This window comes from Peromyscus californicus, unplaced genomic scaffold (genome assembly GCF_007827085.1).
Source record: "Peromyscus californicus insignis strain IS unplaced genomic scaffold, ASM782708v3 Scaffold_8__1_contigs__length_139910024, whole genome shotgun sequence".
NCBI classification, from domain to species: Eukaryota; Metazoa; Chordata; class Mammalia; order Rodentia; family Cricetidae; genus Peromyscus; species Peromyscus californicus.
Genome location: NW_026294606.1, coordinates 106,435,086 through 106,453,638, shown reverse-complemented (window position 1 = coordinate 106,453,638; position 18,553 = coordinate 106,435,086). Strand labels below are relative to the sequence as shown.

The window sequence follows — 18,553 nt, the reverse complement described above, 5'->3', positions numbered from 1 at the left end:
TTAAATTTTCCAAATGCTAATGAGAAAGGAATGGTAGCTGCATAGAGACATTGGATAATAGAAAAAACTACTGAATTAAGTCAGCCTGTACACTTTAAAGGTGTGTTGACCTCAGAATGGAAACAAAGATATGTGTTACATTGGGGAAGAGGTTTTGCTTTTGTTTCCTCAGGAGAAGAAAAGCTATAGATACCATCAAAATTGATAAAGATTAGATTTGAAAAAGAGAGACCTCTTGATTAGAAGAAGTGATAGTTCATCAACCAACATGATGATTCAATCTAAACTAATTTATAAGACTAACAAATGTTTTTCCTTTGATCAGATATAATTTGCCTAATGGGAAAATCCACAAATTTAGGGTTAGGACAGGGCTTTGTTTTTGTGTTTCCAGAATAATGAAGCCAACCAGATAAAGAATCTAAAGAACACTGGACAAATGAGACATCCAAAGAAAAAAGATGAATCATCCAGAGAAAATTTCCTAAGAAAAGGAGTAACTGGCCTATTGATATATCATATTTTCAACAGAATAAAATTTCCTAAATCCTCCCAATTGTTTGTTTCTGCTGTTCCCCACAAACACATACTGCAAATGGTCTTTTTGTATTTCCAAATCAATTAAAAACTAAAGCTGGTTTTGGAGTTGAAGCGTGGCTCTCTCCTTCTCTAAACCAAAACAAGCTTGTTAAAGTAATATCAAAAACCTCTGTCTCATATCCAAAGAGCCACCTGATATGGGACAGAAGAAAAACCAAAATTAAGAGACTATTCTATTGCTACTAATCTCATGATCCTTTGGTTTTATTTTGACTTCTTAAAACTTTTATTAAGGTATGAATATTATATCAAAATTTCTAGGATTAATATATATTTCTTTTAAACTTTTTGTCATGATATTAATGGACATATAAAACACTAATTCTAGAAAAAGGCTTCATCTAGCTTTCTGTGCATGATTTCAGGTTTGAGTCTTTATTCAGGAACTAGGAATTAAGTTTTTGTACTCTGGATTTATATAACAAATTATGGTCCTTTAATCCCTTTGAGATCTGCTGCATATGACATTAAAAATGTTTAAGTTTTCTGCAGTGAACCATGACCTTGCCTAACAGTGACCTTTGAAGTTTCCAAAAGGAGGATGAGGCCCCACAATGATGATTCCATCTGGACGATGGTAATGCCACTAACCTGACAAACACCACCTAAAGATTGACTTTGGGTTATAAACTGCTCAGGATAATTTTCAGATGGCTAGCTGAGATGGTCCAGCCTCACAGACTACTCTAGCCAGAACTTGACATAAGCCCTGCACTTTCCCATTACACAGAGACTGGACAACAAATGATATAGCTAGCTCTCCCAGGACTTGACAATTATCCCAGTTATTTTCAAGATCCCCTAAAGTTCCTGTCACCCCCCCCAGACAGCAGGAAGTAGTTTTAAGAATATGACACCCACATTCCCAAGAAGTGGGATGAGTGGTCTTTGGTCATTCAGTGAGTTATGGATATTTGTCATCATTTAGGTGATTGATTCCAAGTTGGTTTGGTAATGGTCAGGAAAAAAAGCTGAAAAAAGGAGATTAGATTCAGGGATCTCATTATAAAAAGAAAAGGGGGAATATAGAAATAAGATAAAAGATTAGATTATTGAATTCACTTTAAACCAAAACCTACTAGTCTTAAATGTTTTATTTTGGCTTATATTTTTGTATATCGATAAAAATTTGATGTTATTTTTGATATACTGTATATATGTTATAGAAATGATAGGATAGAAAGGTAGATTATTGAATCTACTTTTAACCCAAAATGGCAGCTACTAGTCTTATATATTTTGCATTGATAGGATTTTTTATATTGATTCAAATTTAAGGTTATTTTGGTTAGAACATACTGTACATTTGTTTCTACTCTTTTTTTTTTTTTTTTTTTTTTTTTGGTTTTTCGAGACAGGGTTTCTCTGTGCAGCTTTGAGCCTTTCCTGGGACTCACTTGGTAGCCCAGGCTGGCCTCGAACTCACAGAGATCCGCCTGGCTCTGCCTCCCGAGTGCTGGGATTAAAGGCGTGTGCCACCACCGCCCGGCTTTGTTTCTACTCTTGTTCAAGCTACTGTACCTATACAACTCATTTAACAATATAATGTAAATTTCTAGTCCTTGAAAGTTATTATTAAGAACTATTTAGGATTATAAAAATGCAGGGTAGTAGTTAGTCACCTATTGCATTCAAACTTGTAGTCATGTAAGGTATGTTTTCAAGGTCAAACAGAGATATATTTTAGATAGACAGATGGTCTTCAGACACTTCAGAGATCTATAAAATGTGGTAGTTAAGATGTTTTAATAACATAGGTTCTTTTTTTATGACAATGAGATATGTCAGCTCCTGGCAGCACCAATCTACTTCAAAGAAGATGATGGGCATCAAAGAAACTCCATACAGAGTTTATTTTGTAGTAAAAGTTAGCTACTGGGTAAGAAACTCCCCTTGCCTCAGCTGCTGACAGTATACTGTCCAAATTAGACAAGCAGGACAGAAAAGAAAGTGCCAAACTTTTCCAAGACAAAGTGGGACAGTCCTTCAAAAATTCTGCTTCACAAAAAAGTTTGTCAGATATTCTAGGCCTGCAGGCTGAATATGGATGCCCCAACATTGCAGAGAAGCCTTTGTGAGTGTCCAGGTAGCCAGCTGTTTCTGTACCCCCCCCCTTCTTGGTTTTGTTTGTTGGTTTTTTTGGTTTTGAGACAGGTTCTCTGTGAAACAGTTCTAGCTTTCTTGGAACTCACTCTGTAGACCAGACTTGCCATCTGACTGCCTCTGCCTCCCAAGTACTGGGATTAAAGGTATGTGCCACCACTGCCTCACTGTTTGTCATTTCTTGTTTTTGGAAGTTGTTTGTTCTGCACTTCCTGTTTACTCAGGTAATATTATATCCTTCTCAGGTCTCTGATGGAGTTGAAGACTAGATACTTATAGTTTTCCTTGTTACCAGACTCAGAAAAGAAACTCACCAAAGAGATGTAAAGTGTATAAGTTTGAGAGACATCAAAAGATAGTGTTTGGTTGGTAATGCCAGTTAGGATAAAAAGTTAATTAGGTACAACACTTTGGACTCACCATGATAGGTCAGATAATGGAATATTTTCTCTGATTTTGCAAATGCTAATGAATTAGACATTGTTAATGTAATTATTGCCTGTATATATTTGTATATAGTTATTGTACTATTGTATATACTTTTTCTATGTTAGTCTAAACCTTCACTTTTTGTTTAGTCAAAAAGTAGGAAATGTTTTGTGATATTTTGTTTGTGTTCTGACAAATAAAATTTGCCTGGAGATCAGCAGGCAGACCTACCACTAATTAACCATAGAGGTCTGGAGGTCTGTACAGACACAAGACAGGAAGTGATAAGGCTGGGCAGAGACAGGAAGTGAAAAGGCAGAGCAGAGACAGGATTTTGGCCCTTTTTGGTCTGAGGATTCAGAGAGATAAGATGTATCTGGTGGCTGCTGCTCTGCTTCTCTGATCTTTCAGCTTTTACCCTGATAGCTGACTCCTGATTTTTATTGGTAAGACTAAGTAGGATCATACTTCACTGAGCTCTTGCTGTAAACACACCTCTGTGGAAGTATGCACTTCTTCTGATGGACAAGACACTTTGCCAAGGGATTTTGAGCTACTATGTAGCCTTCTTATCATTGGAAAGCTTTATCATCAAATGATTTCTATGCAATCAAATTTACCTTTCACCAGCATAACTGGGTAAATTTGCATTAGGGTATGAGATAAGCAACAACCCACACTTCAAGGATGAGAATAATTCTTTCATTAGAAAAATTTAGCTTGTGATTCTTTATGTTAATCATTGCCTATCTCTGCTCCCTGCAACCCCTTGAATGCTCTATGATTAAACAGTTTGAAAACTCCATAAAATTTAAAAACATCAAAGTGCTGGCTATCCTATTCTAGAAAAGGAATCGTTTGTGACTGGTCCTGCTACTAGGTACAAGTTATTCAAGAGTGTTGTCCCTTGGTTAACAATGTCATTCCATATATGCAGATAACACATTTTACCCACTTTCCAGTTGATGCACAACTGAATGATGAAATTTTGATTACTTTTAATCCAGCTCTTATGAACAACTCAAACATGGATTTTTGAGATCAAAGTTTTTTCCTATTGGGCTAAAGATCCTAGAGCAAAATTGCTGAATCATATAACACAAGTGTGTTTAACTTTTAATGAAAGTGACAAACTGTCTTCTATGACTGTATCATTTTGCATCTCTTCCAGACATGTCTGAGGGTGCTAATGACTCCATATCTTTGTGACCACTTGGCCTTATGATTCATAAGTCTGAATCATATTGAATTGTATTGAATGGGTGTGAAGGACTGTCTCATTGCAGTTGTTGTGATGGAATTTGAGCCTCTGCCTCCCCTCCCACTTACACCTGTACTCAATCCCTGATTCTTTTTATAGAAATGCACCTGAGCATCTTCATTCCACATTTCTGCTATGACCTTGGCAATTACCAACAAAGGGTCTCTGAATAAAGGTGCAGTGAATAACAAAGCACATGGATTTCACTCCTCTCCCTAACTGTCTTAATCACTGTTCTATTGCTATGAAGAGACACCATGACCAAGACAATTAGTAAAAGAAAGCGTTTAACTGGGGCTTCCCTGAAGTTTGAGAGGATGAGTCCATGACCGCCATCTGGGTGGGCAGCACAGCCACAGGCAGGCAGGCACAATGTTGGAGCAGCAGCAGAGAGCTTACACCCTGATCCCACAAGCAGGAGTCAGAGAGATAGACTGGGATTTTGGAACTTCAAACATCACCCCCAGTGACACAAACTTTCTCCAACAAGACCACACCTCCTAATCCATCCTATGCTGGAAACCAAACATTCAAATATATGAGTCTACAGAGGCCATTCACATTCAAACCAGCATACCAGTTGAGCTGAGAAAAAGTCTTACATCAAGAAGCAGCAACAGGAAGTCAAGGATACATGAAGAAGCTGATTGTTTGACCCTAAAGGCCTCTCAACCAAACAACCTATCACCTTTGGTCAAGGAATTGAGAGTAGACAGAGCAGCAGCCCTTAAGGTGTAGGACCCCAAATTGGACAGGGGTGCATTGGTGCCACTACATTGAAACAATAGCAAGTTTGTCGGGAAAGGCTTGGCTGTGTCATGGCAGAAAAACAGAGAAACACCAAGGAAGAAGTTCTGCAGTGTTAAGACATGGGTCCATAGATTATGAGGGTCTGGAAAAACAGAGCAAAGGTAAATTCTCTGATGGCCCTACAGGCTGACTTTGATCCCTGTATTACTTTCTCCAAGTGATCAACTGGGAGCTTGTGGGAGCTCTTCAATCTGTTCTGCCAGGATTCTTTGAAATTGTTAAACTCCCAATACAGACCTGTATCTTCAGCTTGATTGTAGACTCTGAGAGCCCAAACTGTCCTCAGTGTTGGCATGAGCAGGGCCCCATTAAGAATTTAACTGGAGCCGGGCGGTGGTGGCGCACGCCTTTAATCCCAGCACTCAGGAGGCAGAGCCAGGCGGATCTCTGTGAGTTCGAGGCCAGCCTGGGCTACCAAGTGAGTCCCAGGAGAGGCGCAAAGCTACACAGAGAAACCCTGTCTCGAAAAACCAAAAAAAAAAAAGAATTTAACTGGAGGCTGACTTGATGAGTAGAGGAACTTTCTAGAAGGCTGGAGGATGTAAGATGAATCCCCATACCCACATAGTGAAAGGAGAGACAGATCTGACTGGCAGGAGTTGTTTGCCACATGTGTGCCATGGCATTCACACATACATGTAAACATTTTACACAATAAAGAAATGTGTAGGGAAATTAAAAGTGTTTCTCAAGTCAATAAAGAATTTGCAGTGTTTAAGTGAAAAAGCCATGATCTGTGCATGGGGTCCAAGTAGATCCTAAGATCACTGTAATGGTCACAGCTCTCAGATCTCTTCATCTGTGGTATCTTTAGTATTCACCTACTCAGAGAAGCCCCTCTGGCTTCTCCTATTATAGCATTCTGTTCCCTGACCTCCACAACATTGACCGATGACCAGTGAGTACAAGGACAGCTATCATGGTTTGAATTTATTTAAGTTTGCATACAGGATTTCTGGTAGTGCAGAAGGACTTAAGATGCCATGATATCCCTTTCTAGGAGGCCAAAGAGCAGGAACAAAGATTGCTTTGCTACCGGCTAGTCTGCACCTCCTGGACAAGAAGAACTTTGCCTCACCCTGCTGGGTTTCCACCTACTTTATTTTAGGTCCAAATTCCTGCTTACACAAGTCCCACATCTATTCTTTCCTGTCCAGAACACACAGCTATCCTGCAGCAACACAGACTCGGCACACAGACTCAGACTAGGAGCCGACCATGACACTGGAAAGACTTCCTGGCTGGCTGAATGCTGTGACCTGTGGGCTCCTGCTTCTCTTCCTACCCGTGCAAGGTGAGACTCCTTAAATTACCAGTGAGGACCAGGGTCAGAGCTGTCCAAGTTCTGCAGAGGCAGGAGCTAATCTTGCTGGAGGAAAGGAACTAACAGGGAAGAACTGGTAAAGAAGGCAGATAAAAGGGTGGTAATTCTGGACCTCCAAAACCCACATAGTGAGTCCTGTGGCACATAAAAGGCTAGCATGGCCTAAGGACACCCCATAACCAAAAAGCCATTCCACTGTAAGGAGTCTGAGTATACTGGGCTTGCAGATTAAGGGAAAGAGAGCAAAGGGGACACTTACTACATCTGTGTGAGACTGCAGCTGCTACAGAACTCTGGATAATAATGAAAATAACGCATTCCTGCTACCAGTGGCTCTGAGTAGTCTCCTTGCTGGCCAGTGATATGAACAGCCACCACTCAAAAGAAGCATGAGCAATATTCCTGGAAATGAGGGAAATAAAGAAACTCCTACCTCCCACATCTCATATTTGAACCCAGACATCCTGGGTCCCCTTTCTGAAGTACCCTAGTGAAAATGAGGTGGGAAATAACAGTGTGGTGGCAGCTGCCTGGACAGAACTAACCCTGAGGGCATCTCTCCACTCACAGGCCAGGACTCAGCCAGCCCCATCAGGAACACACACACAGGCCAGGTTAGAGGAAGCCTGGTCCATGTGAAGGGCACCACAACTGGTATCCATACTTTCCTGGGAATTCCCTTTGCCAAGCCACCTGTAGGACCTCTGCGATTTGCACCTCCTGAGGCCCCTGAGCCATGGAGTGGTGTGAGAGATGGAACCTCCTACCCAGCCATGTAAGTTCTGGGACCCAGAGGCCTTACAGCCCTGAGGTGAGAATGTGCTCTGAGCTCTGGGCCAGAATGAGGTGCTTCCTTCATCCCAACCCCATAGAAGTTCTCTGTGATGTGTAGTCTGCCATGTATTTTCAGATACATGACTAAGGTTTCTAGTAGATCAACTTTGCCAGTGTCCTGGGTCAGAGTTCAGTTCCTATAGGGAGTTAGCTCTCAGTTTGGCAGTGAGAAACAGATAAAAAACCGTTCCCAGATTCAGATTGTGCCAAGTGATCTCTGCCACCATGCAAGAAGTCTATCTATGGACAAGGGTCAATATAAACACATTAACCAGAAAAAGCCCAGGGTCTAGTGGCATTCTGTAAGTTTCTCAGGAGGACATCAGTGATATGTCCTTGGCAACTCCATTCTCTGCACTCACTGAGACAATCCACAGAGATGAGTGCCATGATTAAAAGAAATGTGTAAAAGCTTCTTGGATATTACACGGGAAGTTGAGCTACCCTAAGTTTCTGGACATAGGATGAAGACCATCCCGATACACTTTGGGACATTGTTGTCCACTGATTTCATTAATACCTGTGTAGACATAGCACCACATTATCCAGGTATCTTCATTTCTTGTTGCTGTGGTAAATTCAGGTTAAGGCAGGAACCGTTTATTATGGGTCACAGTTCCTTCCATATTACTATCCATTACGAGGGGAAACATAAAGGACTGCATCACATCACATCTTTAACTGGGATCAGAGATCAAAGAATGCATGCATACCTGCTAATGGTCAGTTGGCCTTCTCTGCTTAGACAGTTCAGAAGCCCCTTCTAGGGAATGGTGCCACTCATGGTTGGAAATATTCCCACCTCTATTAACAGAATCAAGAAAATCCCCATAGGCTATGCTGATCTAGACAATCCTTCATTGAGACGATATCCCTGAGTGATTCTATGTTGTTTCCAGTAGAAAATCAAAACTAACCATCTCAATAGGAATTAAAGAGTACAAAGAGAAGTGGTGATTGTCAGTGCATGCAGGAAGTCATTCTTATTGAGCCCCCAAGACTTCTCTAGATCCCAGATCAGAAAGAACAAAATATATTCCCTCATCCAAGTACTGGCCTTTCTGGAAATTTGGTTCCATCCCAGATTTCATTGAGCTTGCAGCCTTTACCTTGTTAGGAAAGGGCTTTAGAGAGGAATCATGCTTGAGCAGGACATCCTGGAGAAAAGTGGTTGAAAGTGGCTGAGAGAAAATCTGTACTAAAACTCGGTCTTGACAACCAAAAGTCTCTTGTAGTAACTGTCTGCCAATGTCACCAGGTGTCTACAAAATGACGATACGATGAATTCAGAGGGTCTGAAGATGCTGAAACTCATCAGGTCTCCCATCTCTATGTCTGAGGACTGCTTGTATCTCAACATCTATACACCAACCCATGCCCATGAAGGCTCTAACCTGCCTGTAAGAGTTGGGTCAACTGTGTGTGGGTGGAGATTTCTTTCTCAGGAAGATTATAAAGCATAAGGCTAACTGAGTTCCACTGCAGTATAGGCCCTGATGAGAAGCCTTTCCTAACATGCCCACAAAAGTCTTCTCAGTCAGGGTGGGCAGTTAAACCCTGGATATGGAACACTGAGCACTGGAGGTCTGAGAGGTCAGGGGTTGTGTTTCCTGGACTAACTCAGGACTTTCTCAACAAACTTGATCCCTAGAGACCTAATCAGGTGTCTGAGGGATTAACATTGAGAAAAGCCAAATTTCCAGCTTGGGGATATAGGTTGTGCTAATGAGATTTGCTGACCCTTTTGATTCATAATCAGGAAAAACTCATATAGAGACATCCTTTTGCACTTTTGAGGAGTCTGAGAGTAATAGTGACTTAAATCCCTTAATCCAAGCTGAGATTTTTGATTTAAAAAAAAAACAGTGGGACTTGGAAATATGCTGATGAGACTGTGTTCATCATCTGTGGCCTGGGTCTAAGATGCTGAGGAGTCCTGGTGTGTTTAGCTGCACAGATAGGAAGCAGTCCATAATCTAGGAGGCAGTCCCACCTGAGCTTGTGCCCAATAGAAGCCTCCTGGCATCTCTCTTGACTTCTCCAGGTGATGGTGTGGATCCATGGTGGTGCTCTGGTTATGGGTGCAGCTTCCATGTATGATGGATCCATGCTGTCAGCCACTGAGGATGTGGTGGTGGTCACTATCCAGTACCGTCTAGGTGTCCTGGGCTTCTTCAGGTGAGGTAATGGCTGGGCAGTAGCATCTGAGAAGAACCTAGACAGCCCTTTGATCCATGTCCCTTCCATTTCTCAGCACTGGAGACCAGCATGCCAGAGGCAACTGGGGCTACCTGGACCAAGTGGCTGCCCTACGCTGGGTCCAGCAGAACATCGCCCACTTTGGAGGCAACCCTGACCAGGTCACCATTTTCGGCGAGTCAGCAGGTGGTGCAAGTGTGTCTTCACATGTTGTGTCCCCCATGTCCAAAGGACTCTTCCACGGTGCCATCATGGAGAGTGGAGTGGTCGTGGTGCCTGATCTCATCTCCAACTTCTCTGAGGAGGTTTACACAGTGAGTGCACTCTAACCCTCCAGCTCTAGTACTCTGCTACTGTGTACAGTAGAGAAAATGAGAACCATGGGAACTAACTTCTCTTCAGTACTTTCTTAAAGACTCAAGTTTAGAGCCCTCACCCTACCCCACCCCACAGTGCTTTATACAAGGTGCATATGTTGTATGTTCAGCAAAGCTGTACCTAGCAGCTTCCATCATTGGCAAATCAAGTATGTATGGGTTTGGGAGATGAGGCAAGAGAGCTTGCTGTGTGAAAGTAAGGATCTGAGTTCAATTCCCCAGAACACATATATGTCCAGGTATGGTTTTTCTTGTCTTTAATCCAGGTTTTCCTATGGTGAGATTGGAGGCAGGGACAAGATAATCCCTGGAAGGTTACAGACCAGCTAGACTGGTATAGGCTGCAGCAGAACAAGAGAGTATTTCTCAAATTGGGTGGAAGGTGGGAGGGGGGAGGAGGGAGGAAAGGAGGGAGGGAGGAAGGGAAGGGTGCGTATTGCCATTGAGCAACAGGAAAATGGCAAGAATTTTGTTCTTACTACAGTCCACATACATTATACAGCATGTTGTGATATTTAGAGCCAATGGCACCCTCTGAGACTGGGAAAACTTGTCTGCCTGGAAGACAAGGCATCCTCATCCTCTTCCCTTTACAGATTGTGGCCAATCTATCTGATTGTGGAGCTGTGGACACAGAGACCCTGGTGCGCTGCCTACGAGGCAAGAGTGAAGCAGAGATTCTGGCTATTAATAAGGTTTGCACAATTATGTGGCTGGGAAGATGGCAGATAGCAAGTTGTGTTATAGGTAGTGCTCATTACTATGAACAAATTACCTAATCTCTATAGCTTAGTATCTTTTTAGTCCTGGATGTAAAATCAATACCAACATAGACTATTCTAAGTATAGGATCTCTTCAGGGGTGAGATCGGAGAGGTGTGGTGAGGAAAAACCATCCTGAGATGAATTAGAAGTGGAGAAGGGATGGAGGTAACTCAGTTAACATTGGCATATGTATTTCATTGACCCTCACTATTGAATTTTAATGCCCCTCAGGTCTTCAAGGCCATCTCTGCTGTGGTAGATGGGGAGTTCTTTCCTAAGCACCCTGAGGAGCTGTTGGCCTCTGCTGATTTTCACCCTGTCCCCAGCATCATTGGTGTCAACAATGATGAGTATGGCTGGCTTCTCCCTATGGTGAGACTCGGTTGTAACCTTCTGGGAGCCTGGGGGCTCATAGGGTGGGCAATGGGAACTCAGAGATTCATTGATCCATATCCATGTCATGGCACACTTAAAACCATTCTCCATACCCCAGACCACAGGCTCTGCTCAGAAAATAAAGGAAATAACCAGAAAGACCCTGCCTGCTGTTTTGAAGAGCACAGCAGCACAGATGGTGAGAATCTCAGGGCATTGTCACAACTGCAAGTACCCCTGTCTACCCCTTGCAAGGAGCATCCCCAGGAATAAGTGTGTGTGTGTGTGTGCGTGTGTGTGTGTGTGTGTGTGTGTGTGTGTGTGTGTGTGTGTGTGTGTGTGTGTTTTGGACCTGTTTATCTGAGGTCACTCCAAGCTTTCCCCATACCACACCTTTGCATTTCCCCACCCTGAGGCTATTGCCTACACATCCTAGTTCCTATGTCACCCCATTCTTCCAATCCCCTTGGTGTAGAAGCTGCCTCCTGAATGTGGTGACCTGATAATGGAAGAGTACATGGGGGACACTGAAGATGCCCAGACCCTCCAAATACAGTTCACAGAGATGATGGGGGACTTCATGTTTGTGATCCCTGCACTCCAAGTAGCACATTTTCAGCGTGAGTACATCTATGACAAGGTCGAGGAAGGAAGCTCAGAGCTGTGGGTCATAGGGGAGCTCTGCAGTGTCCAGGCTTGTCCCGTGTCTGGATCAGATCTCTGGTTCCAGAAACTCAGTCTTATTTTTATTAATTTATTCTCTCATATATTACTCTACAAGCACAGTTTTCCCTCCCTCCTCTCCTCCCAGTCCCTCTACCCCTGCCCCATCCACTACTCCTCTGTTTTCCTTCAGAAAAGAGCAGGCTTCCCAGGGATATCAACCAAACATAGCATATCAAGTTGCAATAAGACTAGGCACCTCTCCTCTTATTAAATCTGGATGACGAACCCAGTAGGAGGAAAAGGGTCCCAAAAGCAGGCAACAGAGTCGGAGGTAGTCCCCACTCCCTCTGTTAGGAGTTCTGCAGAAACACCAAACTAAGCAATTATGACATATATGCAAAATGCCTAGGTTAGACCCATTCAGGTTCCCTGATTGTTGGTTCACAACTGAGAGTCTTGTTTCTAGTAAATCCTTCTGTTGAATGTGAGAGAGTGTCATCTTATCCAGGTACAGATGAAAAAAATAGCTCAGTGATACTCTGTGTCTTTACCAAACTACTCACCTGTGGAGGGCAGAGTCATTATTTAACAGGGGGCTTTTCCACAGCTGATGTTCCATGCTGCAGCTCCACATTCAACTGTTGTGATTCCAGATAACTTGATACCAAGTTCTGTTGTCACCAAATGTGTGTCAGAACAGTTCTAGGCAAAGTGCTGGCATGTCACCACATGTCCTTACATCCAGGTTCCCATGCTCCTGTCTACTTCTATGAGTTCCAACATCCACCCAGCTTCTTCAAGGATATCAGGCCACCATATGTGAAGGCTGACCATACTGATGAGGTCAATTTTGTCCTTGGGTCCTGCTTCTGGGGAGTGAAATGTAAGTCTTCCTAATTTCCCTTGAGCTGAGTGAGGTCCCAGATGGCTCTCTGAATGACTCCTGAGCTCTCAGTCCATTTGAAGAAAACTGTATATATAGATATATAGATATAGATTATATAGAAATAGATGATATAGATATAGCATAAAATCTGGACCCTTCCCAGTCTAGCCAGTAATGGGGGAGATGTCAGTACATTGGGGCAAGTATTCAACTAGAAGCTTGCATGGATCTTGGATACTGTATATGGTGAAGAAGGGAGGTAGCAAAGTCAATAGTTTGGGATCAGACAACAGCTGGGATTGTGAGTCTGAAGCATGAGTTGGCAGATGCATGATGTGGCATTTGTCTTTCTAATGACTCCAGTTGACCTCACTGAGGAGGAAGAGCTACTGAACAGGAGGATGATGAAGTACTGGGCCAACTTTGCAAGACATGGGTGAGAACACACCTCTCTTTCAACCTTCCAGGTTTGGGTCCCTATCTAGGACTCCCTTTTTGGATGGTGGCCTTCTTATCATGCATGGACATTTCATCACATGATAAAGTCTTCTCTACCCCATAGCACATTTATACAGATACTTTGTAGATATCGGTTACTAGTCACCTCACAGTGACCTGGCTCATAAGTGCTATGGTACTGTCATTTAGATCTTGCCTCTCAGAGGGAATCATAAAACAAGTGAGGTAGTCTTTCCCCCACATGGAGTAGAAACTAGTTGGTGAAACTTGTATCCCTATATCAAGACACCTGAACCATCAGTCCCATTAACCACTGTCCTAATCTTTCCACTGTGCTGACCCAAATCAGAGGGTCAGACTTTGGATCAGAGTGACCTCACCCTTTCCCATTGACTGGCATATCCACAGGAACCCCAACAGTGAGGGTCTACCCTACTGGCCCATGTTGGACCATGATGAGCAGTACCTGCAGCTGGACATCAAGCCTGCTGTGGGCCGAGCCCTGAAGGCCAGAAGGCTGCAGTTTTGGACCAAGATTCTGCCCCAGAAGATCCAGGAGATACAGGGGGCTCAGGAGAAGCACAAAGAGTTTTAGTGCCCTGTGTGAAGAAAGGCATATGGGCTTCATGGAGGGTGGGTTTTGTCTGAGTTTTGTAGAGCCTTTTGATCCTATAATTCACATAACCATTCCTAACCTATACACTCATTTATTTTACCAGTTTGTATGACAAGCTCTCTACATGTTGCTCCTTCACAAAACACTGCTAATCTTCTGTTAGATCCACTCAATAAAACCTCTTGTAACAATGTGGAATGTGGATGCATGAGCCCCCAAATCCCATAATCTTCACAAGCTCAGTCTGCTGTGCCAAATAGATCACTAACTACCAGCAGGTCTTGTGATACATATCTGTGGTCCCAGCTACTCAGAACCTGAGACAGGAATATTGCATGAACCTAGGAGTTCCAGACCATCTTGGACTACAGAGCAAGACTTACATCTCATAAACAAAAACAATCATAAGCTGTGTGATTTTTAAACAGCAGAAATGTATTCAGAGTTCTGTGAACCAAGAAATACAGGGTCAGGTTACCAGCACATCTACTGTGAGGCAAGGACTAGCTATTTGGCCCAAAGATTATACCCTGTGTCCTTTCCTGGTAGAATGTACAGACTATGGAACTCTGGGCCTTCTAAGGGTCTCAGCTCTTAACATCAACACATTAGGAATTAGGTTTCTGCAAATGAATTTAAGCCACACAGGCTTTCAGAACTCAGCTCCTAGACCTCTCTGGCATCAGCCACTGAGCATGCCAGCCTCTGAAAGACTCTGCATATTGTCTCTATAGAGAGAATCTCATCTATTCCCTTCCCAATTTGCAATTGGTCCACTTTTATGAGAACCTGATTTGACATTCTCACAAATACCTCAAGCTGGGCCATGAGTGGGGGTTGACCAGCAAGCTCAGTTGTGCTTCCTCTAACAATAAATTTGCTCTTATTCCCAGTGTGTATTTGCAGACACTGTGAAGCCCACATTTGTGTGAGCATATGATATCTGTGAAGATCTTTTACTCTGATGTGTATCACGGATGTGAGATGGGAGAGGTAGGAATGTGCAGACATGTCTAGCAGAAGATATGCCTGTCTCTGGTATCCTAACTAATACCTTCTCCATGTGTGGAAGTGTCCTCCTGTTTACAACAAATCCTCCTGAACCATAGTGACTCTTCTCTATGTTCCATGTGATTCATTTTCATTTAATTTCAACTCTTAGACCTCTCTTGGTTAGTGTTGTACTTAAACTTCTCATATCAATCAATTCAAAGTGTCTTGTATCTTGTCATTTGCAATGATGCCAAATTGTCTTTAATATGCCTTTTGTTTCCCCAAAGCATTTTCTCAGTCATTAAGAGGGTGAGTCTTGTGTTCTTTAGATCCTGGCACCTCCCCATCCCTTTATCTCTGGCAACTTTGTCCTCTTTGTTCACTACTTTTTCCAGGGCAAAGTCCCCTTGTTTCATTCATTGATGAACACCAGCCATCAGGCACAATGACCTTTGCATGAAAGTCAAGACTCCTGTGTTGTCTGTCCTGGACACCAGGGCACAGATGAGGGGAATGCTAAGCAGAGTCTCAGTGACTGAACTCATGGGTACCATGTCCCATCTCAAGAATCCCTCCAGGCCCTCATGCACTGTTTTCTGTTGCTTTATCTTGCACCTGCATATGGTTTAGGAACACTGTAGCTCTTCCTGTCATGTTCTGTAAGAGGACCATTGATGTCTAGCACAATATCCTTGAGATTCCTTTCTGTTATTATAGAGTCCATTCCATGTATACCCTCAGTTCCTTTTCTCCTTTCAGCAGCTGCATGTCTGTATCACTCCCATGTTCAGACTCTTCTTTCGTGGGGAGAGGTCATGCTTTTTGAGACAAGGCCTCACTATATAGCCCAGGCTGAAGTCACATTTACCATCTTCCTACATAAGCAGATGGCCATCCAATGCAATTACACTGAAGATCTGTAAGTCCCAGTAGAGGTGAGGATGTGAAGCAGCTGGCAGTGCACACATGGTTAGAGAGGGTAAGAAATGATGCAGTCATTTTAGAAGACAGATTGGCACAGTCTTTCTAAGTTAACAAGCACAGGTTTGTCACAAACCCTGCAGTTCCTTGCTTACAATTTTATCCAAAGGAATCTAAAGCATGTGGGCACACAAAGTTATGCTTGAAGTTACCTGTAAGGGTTTGATTAAAAGGTCTGGTGAGCACACCTGTAATCCCAGCATCCAGAGGCTGAGGCAAGTGTGTCAGAGTCCTAGGCCATCATGACTACATTTTCATACATCATCTCAAAATAAATACAGAACCCTACTTGGCTTCTCAGCTCAACTAGCTCTATTTTTGTGAGAAGCAATATTGGTAACACTCACAGTCCTATAAGTCCTATGCAGGTGGAATAAATAATGATGCCCATAACTTGGGCTTTCTAAGGGGCCAAAATCTTAATATCCTCACTATAGAGTGCAGGTTTGAGTTGACTTGATAATAGATACCATAGCAGCAAAGGACAAGGTTACATCGAGACAGGAAAAGGCATAAAGAGACACCTGGTAACTCAAGTAGGTTATATCAAGTAGGCTACAACAGTAGTAGATTTGCTGAGTCCCAGCACAAGTGTGTTCACCTTTTGAAGAAGAGGTCAACCTGTCTTTCAACATGACGAAACCACTTTGTGTCTCCTCCAGCCATGCGTGTGTGAGCATGCCAGTGGCTCATGTCTTTGCCAACAGTGATTATAAAGACCGTTCTGTAGACACCAATGCCTCTCTAAATGTATAACACACCTGAAGAACTAGGGGGAGGGTGGAGATGCCATAGCTGTGCCATGCTAGAAAAAAATTAATAAATAAAACACTAAGGAGGAAGGCCTGATGTGCTGGCCTGTGGGTGTTCTAGGATATTGAGAGCTGGAAAGAAAGAGCCAAAGTCAGTCCTCAGGTGGCACTGAAGGCTGTCTGAAGTTGATCCACATATCATTTCCTTCAGGAATTCAGGTTAGGCTAGGTAGGAGATCCTGGTCTGTACTCTGTGATGTGTACTGGCAGGGTTCTTTAGGATTCTGAAACTACTATTCCCGGGACTGTGTCCCCAGCTTTATCATAGGCTCTGAGAGCCCAGAGAGTCCCAGTGTTGGAATCAGCAGGGGCCTGTTAAATGTCTGTCAAATATATCTAAATGAGTATGAACTTGATCACAGTAGAGACTTGCCACCAGTGCAGAAGTAGTATGGAGACAAGACGAACAGTGGATGGGCACTTAAGAAGAACCACATGAACAATAAACAGAGAAACCTCTGTATTCAATTATATCATAGATCTAATGGACTTGATATTTGCAGAACCTTCTATTCAAACATTAAAAGAATGCACATTCTTCTCAGAAGAACACCATATTTTCTACAAAATAAATCATATATTAGAGCGCAACACAAGTTGTAACAAATATTTTAATGGAATCATTCCTCTTATTTGATCACAATAGAATAAAACTCCCAGCCCATAGCAAGAGAAACCATAGAAAACACACAGTCTCATGGAGACTAAACAATATGCTGTTGAATGATGGATGTGTAATTGGGCTGGGAAAGAAAAAATTTTAATTCCTAGAATCAAATGTGAAGGTAAACATACCAAAACCCATGGAACCTACTCAAAGTAGTCCTAAGCTATAAATAACTAAATTTAAAAAAAGTCAGGCCAAAGAAATGGCTCATCAATTAAGAGCATTTGTTCTTACAGAGGAGCAGGGTTCAGTTCCCAGCACCTGCATGGCAGCTAACAACCATCCATAGTTCCAGTCCAGGTGATTCAATGCCCTCTTTTGGAATCTGTGGTCACCAGGCATGCACATGATACTTGTGAGCAAAGCATTCATACACACAAACATAAAATAAAAAAAGCAAATGTCTGTCCCATCCTCCTTCTGTTGAATCTTCAGCATGTACCTCCTTAGAGAAGACAGAGCCTCCAGGTACAGATTTCTGCTTCCTTCTCTCCATCCCTCTACCCACACTGAGCCTGTGACTAGGACAGTAACCATGGTAATTCCAGGTTTGGGTTGAGAGCGATTGGTATCCACAAAGGCTTCAGAGGCCATGCTGTACAGATTCCAGGGGGCTAAAAAGGACAAAACTAGCTGAGGAGGCTTTGCCCAGCATCACAAGCACAGGCTCCTGTCACCTCTGCCTGTCACTGCAGTTCTCCTTTGACAACTACTTCATCCTGCCCCTGCCCCCAGGCTCCTCAGTCACACACCTATGGGTACAAATCATGCCTGGGCTAGACTGGCAATTCATGCTTCCTGTGGTCAAACAGCATCCCATGGCAGCACAAACTCAGGCCCGGGAAGTTATTATGCCCCTGAGTCAATTTCCTTTCTACCTAGTGCTGAAGCCTACAGGGGCCTGCTTTTCCTCCTCTGTGGGCAGAGCAGACATCTTTACCTCTGTGAGGTAAAGATGAGGAGTGGGATCAGAGCTACCAGATTCTGGAGATCTGGAAACTGGGAAGACAGGTGTAAAGGGACCAGGGAGGGAGATGCACATAGATGAAATAATAGATGGCATTGTAGGAACCTGCACTACCTCGACCAAAGCCTGCAGGGTGGTCCCTGTAGCATAGTGGGCCAATGATGCCTGAAGACATTCAACACTGGAGAGCCAGCCCAGTGTGATGGGCCTTTAAGCATGTTGGACATGTAAGTCAGAGGTATCAAGCACAGGGACAGAGGGACTGTGGGACATTTACCTCCTCTTTATGTAGCTGTGGTCATGACAATGGCTGTAGCTGCTACTGACCCTTGGATATTAATAAAAGTAATAATTATAAAAAGTAAAGAAGTGTGTCACCTTTTGCCCAGATAAGGATCCTGGGCCAGTTTCCTGGTCTTGGGACACACA

The 18,553-nt window shown here is 43.0% G+C and overlaps 1 protein-coding gene across 1 annotated transcript; it reads left to right on the top strand.

Moving 5' to 3' along the window:
* The first annotated feature begins 6,421 nt into the window (after window positions 1-6,421).
* On the top strand, window positions 6,422-13,683 carry LOC128104566 (pyrethroid hydrolase Ces2e-like). Its single transcript, XM_052729509.1, has 12 exons — window positions 6,422-6,497; window positions 7,098-7,302; window positions 8,620-8,761; window positions 9,406-9,539; window positions 9,616-9,874; window positions 10,534-10,632; window positions 10,934-11,074; window positions 11,196-11,276; window positions 11,553-11,697; window positions 12,489-12,626; window positions 12,993-13,065; window positions 13,497-13,683. Exons 1-12 carry the CDS (start codon window positions 6,422-6,424, stop codon window positions 13,681-13,683), a joined length of 1,680 nt encoding a protein of 559 aa, XP_052585469.1.
* The last annotated feature ends 4,870 nt before the right edge of the window (window positions 13,684-18,553 follow it).